This window comes from Eutrema salsugineum, unplaced genomic scaffold, assembly GCF_000478725.1.
Source record: "Eutrema salsugineum unplaced genomic scaffold, Eutsalg1_0 scaffold_11, whole genome shotgun sequence".
NCBI lineage: Eukaryota > Viridiplantae > Streptophyta > Magnoliopsida > Brassicales > Brassicaceae > Eutrema > Eutrema salsugineum.
Window position 1 is genome coordinate 113,720 of NW_006256901.1, and position 6,476 is coordinate 120,195.

A 6,476-nucleotide genomic window follows, 5' to 3' on the forward strand; every position below is an offset into this window, starting at 1 on the left:
CCAGATAGATTGCTCAGCTAATTATCATATTATATGTTTGTATATATTTTATTAACACTTGGTCGTAACCTATCCATCCATATATATAGAGATATTAATACAATATAGCCGTGATCAGAGAGGTACTAATCTCTGCAACAGCATTTCCTTCAGAATCAAAAACGTATTATTTAGATTACTTGTGGCACACGAAAGTAAGTCGATTTAGATGGTGGTAATGTTGACGCAAAAGGGCCGAGAAATGAGCGGCGGTGGTGGTCCTACTGCGGAGGAGGGTGAGTTGTTTGTGGCGGTGGCCGTGAAGGGTATCATCGGAGATAAATTGGGCGGGGCTGGTAGCCGCCGGGCCGTAAGGTGGGCCGTCGATAATCTCTTACCTAAGGCTCATCGGTTTGTGATGATTCACGTCATTCCCACCATTAGTACTATTCCTACCCCTAGTAAGTCTCTCAATCAACATACGGTCACATTTTCTTGCATTTTTTTTAATTTATTTTTCCACATGAATTAAACGAGATAAAAATTATATAAGCTAAATGATAAAAGGAACTAAGAAAAAAATGGTTTTTGTTTGTTTAACTCAAAATAAATAAAAAATTAGGTACAAAATGTGATTTTTTAAATTAATTTAGATCATAGTTATTATATATGTGTAGCATTTGCGTTTAACTTTGAATGATTGATATTTTTTTTTCTTACATTGTAAGCAAAACGGTTATTTAAAAAAAAAAATCATGTGTTGTATTCATTCAAATGATTAGAGGTTATGGATTTAAGAACACTGTTATGATTTGTTATTAACATCTCCAAATAATTCACTTAATTTTTTTGTGAATATTAATGATTGGATAACATGAGAATTGTAATTATAACAAAAATACTTCCAAAAACTTGATTGAATATTAATATACCGGATCCTGAATCAAACTTTGATATTTGATTGACGTTATTTTTTTTAAAGATTAATGTTTAATGAGAATGGTGGTTGTTGTAGCCGGAGAGAGACTACCGGTGGAGGAAGTGGAGGAGAGATTGGTCGAAATGTATGTGAGAGACGTGAAACAAGAATTTGAAACAGTCTTTGTTCCCTTCTTGAAAATGTGCAAGAGTGGTAGTACCAAGGTTGGTTCCTTTTTATTTTTCAGTTCAAATTTATAAATCTAAAGAAGTTTTAGGATCAAACTGTAAATTCCCTGAATTATATAACCTTCAGTGTCAGGTAGAGACTCTGTTGCTAGAGTACGATGATCCAGCCAAAGCGCTTCTAAGATTCATTTACAAATCAGGAGTTAACAGTTTGGTTATGGGCTCATTCAATTCAAACATATTCACAAGGTATATAAATACAGTAGCTCAGTTTGGTTTAATTTTCCTTAAATAACACGGTTATCGGTTATTTACACTAACCGGCTGGTTTACCTCGGTTTAGGAGAACAAAAGGTCCAGGAGTACCATTGACTGTCTTAAGATACGCCCCAGAGACATGTGAAGTATACATTGTGTGTAGAGACAGAATCACTACAAAATCTATGGATCCATTGATCAACGCAGGTAAAAACAGTATATATTTTGTATTATCTAATTTTATTCAATAAGTGGTACTATTGCTTCTACAAACTTCTCTTTAATAGGTGTTTATACGTCTTATTATAAGCGCCATGCACAAGTCCAAACGCAGCCGCGACCGCCCGCGGTTTCCTGAAAGACGGGGCGGCTAGCTTCCACAATGTACAGTCTAAAACGTTATCTGATCCTCGACAATCCATAGGTAAATTATATACAAATAAATATCCATTAGAGACCCATAAGATATATAAAATAATGTGGTACGTTAAATACATAGTCAAAACTTTCAAATTACTACAAAATAAAAAATCTCAGTTCTAGCTAACTTGTTATTTTGAAAACATTTACCCATTTCTGCAAGCAAAGAATCCCCTTGTTTTCTAGTAAATAACAAGAATAATTCAAAATAAGAAGAATCATTCTTTACTACTTCAATGTAAATTTCACAACAAATTCACAAGCACTAGTTGCATAATCTTATAACTCTGAATCTAAATTCAAAATATGGTTTCAGTATCAAAGTCGACGTTGAAAGTTGCAACATCAATAGTAGATTCATAATCGAGTATACAAAATAATGCATACATGTATGTATAACCTATATATGATCTCTATGAAAGCCTGAGATTTCTTTTCTTTCTTTTGGGTGTTGAAGAGGCAGGCACGAGGAGGTCAGCATCGGCTAAAGAGCTGAGATTAGAGGTATTTGGCCTCGCTCATAGTGATCCCGAAACGCCTCAAAGTAGTAAGGATTCTAGTGCGACAGTTCCAGAGATTGTAAGGAGGCGTGGAGGATCTGATATTCCACAGCTAAATTACTCAGATTTTGATCAAACAAACGAACACCAAACGAATCATGAGAACATCGTCAGAGAACAAAGAGACTCTGATTCGCCACCCGCAACATCTAGAAAATCCAAGAAGGTACTTAACATCTTTTTGTTCAATGATGAGACTATAGTGAGAAGGAAGATAGAGTATTTGAAATTTTTTTGCTATTGACAGGTTGAGATTGAAGCAGAGGTCGAGCGTTTGAAGAAGGAGTTACAAAGTACGGTCGTTAAATATAAACAAGCTTGCGAAGAGCTTTTCTCCACACAAAACAAGGTACTTAATCATGTATATGATTATTGTCTTTAATCCCTAATTTAAACAAGCGTGTGAAGAGCTTTCCGCACATGATATTCAAGATAGTTTCAGACGGCCTTGTTCTCTATATCACCTCTTTCATTGTTTTTGTCAACAGAGTATATAAGACATTTTGAACTGGTGATCATATTGATTGCTTGTTCTCCAAGTAAAGTGTTTCTTTTGGGGTTTTTCCTAGGTTCAGGTGCTGTCGTCGGAATGTTCCAAAGACGCTAGAAGGGTGAACAATGCTGTGGAGAAAGGAGAGTTGCAGAGGAAAACCGCGGCGCTGGAGAAAGAGCGGTACAAGAAGGCGGTCAAAGAAGTAGAAGCAGCGAAGGCGTTGCTTGCGAGAGAGTTTTGTCAGCGACAGATCGCAGAAGTGAATGCTTTAAGGACTTACTTGGAGAAGAAGAAAGTGATCGATCAGCTTTTAGGAACCGATCACCGGTACAGGAAATACACAATCGAAGAGATCGTTACAGCCACCGAAGGATTCTCGCCGGAGAAAGTGATCGGAGAAGGAGGTTACGGTAAAGTTTACCGTTGTAGCATTGATAGTACTCCTGCGGCTGTTAAGGTTGTCCGGCTAGATACGCCAGAGAAGAAACAAGAGTTCTTGAAAGAGGTAATAATAACAGGATAATATATTGGGAGTAAAATCTTTAGAGAAAAAAAAAAACCTAAATTAGAAAGATCGACTGAATTTTCTAAAAGCCATTTTGTTTAAATGTTAGAGTTGACGATCTACGTTTTAGAGGTTAGGGTTTACGATTTAGTTTCTTGGATTTATAATTTCTGTTTTAGGGTTTATAAATGTTAGGATTTAGGGTTGCATGTAAAATATCTTCTTTAATCATTCAATATACTCTGCCAACAAAATAAAATTAGTGCATTAAAGTAGCATTTTATCTTAATTGTTTTTAAGACATAAGTTATTCGTATGCATTTATTTATATGCATGAAAAGCATCGTATAAAATAAAACAGTTTTCAGTTTTGGTTAAGTTCTTGGTTTGATCCGGTTTAATTTATTTTCTTTTTGGTACTCTTTATATAGGTTGAAGTTCTAAGCCAACTCCGACACCCACACGTGGTTCTCCTCCTCGGTGCTTGTCCGGAGAATGGTTGTTTGGTTTACGAGTATTTGGAAAATGGAAGCCTCGAGGAATATATATTTCACCGGAAAAATAAACCGCCTTTGCCTTGGTTTATCCGGTTTAGAGTAATTTTCGAGGTAGCTTGTGGTTTAGCCTTCTTACACAGCTCTAAACCGGAACCAATTGTTCACCGCGACCTAAAACCGGGAAACATCTTGTTAAACCGAAACTACGTGAGCAAAATCGCCGACGTCGGTTTAGCAAAGCTAGTTACAGATGTTGCACCGGATAACGTGACCATGTACCGGCACTCTGTTCTTGCCGGTACATTGCACTACATTGACCCAGAATACCATCGAACCGGAACGATTAGACCCAAATCAGATCTTTACGCGTTTGGGATAACCATTCTTCAGCTGTTGACGGCTCGTCAGCCGAGCGGGCTTGTACACGCGGTCGAAAACGCGGTAAAGAGAGGAACGTTAACCGAAATGCTAGACAAATCGGTTACCGATTGGCCTTTGGCGGAAACCGAGGAGCTGGCACGGATCGGTTTAAAATGTGCGGAATTTCGGTGCCGAGATAGACCGGATCTTAAAGCAGAGGTTATACCGGTTTTGAAACGGCTTGTAGAGACTGCAAATTCGAAGATAAAGAAAGAACGAAGCAATTTGCGTGCACCAAGTCATTACTTCTGTCCCATCTTAAGGGTGAGGAAAAGCTTACCCGGTTTGGTACGTAATAACCAGAAATTTGAACCGATTTTGATTTTGTTTTTTTGTTTTGGTACAGGAGATAATGGAGGAGCCAGAGGTTGCAGCCGATGGATTCACGTACGAGAAGAAAGCGATTTTAGCGTGGCTTGAGAAACACAACATTTCACCAGTGACTCGACAAAAGCTGGACCACTTCAAACTCACACCAAACCATACACTCCGGTCTGCGATTCGCGATTGGAAATCAAGAGTCCGGTTTTCTAATGCGGTTGTTAATATAAAAGATTGATTTCTCCTTGTGGATTTTTCTACAAATTTTTTGTTTGGAGTTGCAATATTTTTTTAGTTATATGTAAATATATTGGTTTGTAAGGTTTTATGTGGTGGACAGAAAAAAGGGAGAATAATGTGGTTTGGTTTATGTTTTGTAAACCCATAAAAATGGAAAATATACTGGTTTGTTGTAAATCATCTGGTTACTGTATGAAATTATGTTTGTTGTAAATCATCTGGTTACAGTAGGAGTAAAGCTTCCACTTAAGACAATTCAGTCGATTAGATTGTCTAAACCGCTAAAATAATCCATACATTTTTACTTTAAAAAGTTGATTAAAGAAAAATCAACCAGTGAAAGCCCCTTAACCTACTGGTTAATGAGTTTATTAATATTTTCCGTGGATAAGGAGACACAGAATGAGAACTTAAACTCCAACTGAGTAGTTTTTTTTTTAATCAATTTGGATGACAAGGGTATGGAATAAACCTCAATAAAACCTCAATAAACCATCAACTTTAACATTAAGAGTTTATGTTTTTTTTTTTTTTGGTTTTTTAGCTTATGGTTGTTGATACTGATTTCTTGTAATTTACTGGCATAGGGAGGCTGAGCACAACAAGGAGGTGGAAAATTGTGCATTGATCTGGATAAAGCCAATGAAGTTATTGCTCAACAAAACCTCAGATTCAGTCGCAATGAAGATGGGATGATGCTCAGGTCTTAAAATTAGAGAAGCAAGTGAAAATAATGGCCTTGAAATTTGAGGAGGAACTGAAAATAATGAATGCTCGGGTCCTAACACCTTAATTATCTGTTCTTAACCTTGAACTTTTAACTCCATCTTTTGTCAGCTACTTTCAACCCTTGGAACTTGTGACTTCCTTCACAGTTCCGACATTCCTTCAAGTAACTCCAACACATTTCCTTGTGATAATTTTATAACTTTAGATCTTCAAACCTTGTTACCTTTCACCAACTTCACATATTCAAGCTGAAACTTTTGTTTGGTCTTACGTGTGTCCATAAAGAAAAAAACACTCTTTATAATCAACAATATAGACAATCTGATATTCTCTTCCCTTGCATTCACATGTATATATATCCCATATAACAACTCTCAACAGCTTTATTCTGCTGCATTAGATCAATAATGTAGATATGGTAAAATCTATAGCTAAAAGCTTGAAAAAGTAAACTAAATCCATTGTGTCTTTTGGACAACACGTGTAGACAAGAAACATTTAATGCTAGAACCGACTTTGAGATTAGAATAGCTAAAAGCAAAAAAATAAAAAAAACAGTTTGTGCACAAATGTTGTATACAAGATTTTAATAAATTGTATTCAGTTCTCTATTTGTTTTCAATAAAGACTACTCAAGTCATGTGTGGTTTATCTTTCATCAACATCTCCACATCAACATCAATATCATAAACGTACATATCCTTTACCATTACCAGATGAATTATTCTGTCGAACAAATTTGTATTTTTTTTAAATGGTTTTTATAATAAGAGATCAAGAAGGACCAAAGTTTTAGTCGACCTGCTTAGGCTCGAGCTTATATTTCTAAACCGACTATACATAGGACTTAGGGCAGCTCCAATAGGGGTTTTAGGATGCGATTCTTAGATTTATTATAATAAAACCGACTCTTACCGCCACATGTTAGATAGGTATTGGCAAAAAAA

At 36.2% G+C, this 6,476-nt stretch overlaps 1 protein-coding gene across 1 annotated transcript; it reads left to right on the top strand.

Moving 5' to 3' along the window:
- The first annotated feature begins 208 nt into the window (after positions 1–208).
- Positions 209–4,798, top strand: LOC18026183 (U-box domain-containing protein 34). The gene is made up of 10 exons (XM_024160756.1): positions 209–440; positions 995–1,122; positions 1,214–1,335; positions 1,430–1,551; positions 1,655–1,768; positions 2,222–2,490; positions 2,572–2,673; positions 2,894–3,322; positions 3,754–4,503; positions 4,586–4,798. Exons 1-10 carry the CDS (start codon positions 209–211, stop codon positions 4,796–4,798), a joined length of 2,481 nt encoding a protein of 826 aa, XP_024016524.1.
- Positions 4,799–6,476: the final 1,678 nt, after the last annotated feature.

Coding starts and splice junctions, on each gene's coding strand:
- LOC18026183 (XM_024160756.1), top strand. CDS start 209: ATGGTGGTAATGTTGACGCAAAAGGGCCGAGAAATGAGCGGCGGTGGT. Junction 1,336..1,429: donor AATTCAAACATATTCACAAG/GTATATAAATAC, acceptor ACCTCGGTTTAG/GAGAACAAAAGGTCCAGGAG. Junction 1,552..1,654: donor GGATCCATTGATCAACGCAG/GTAAAAACAGTA, acceptor TCTTATTATAAG/CGCCATGCACAAGTCCAAAC.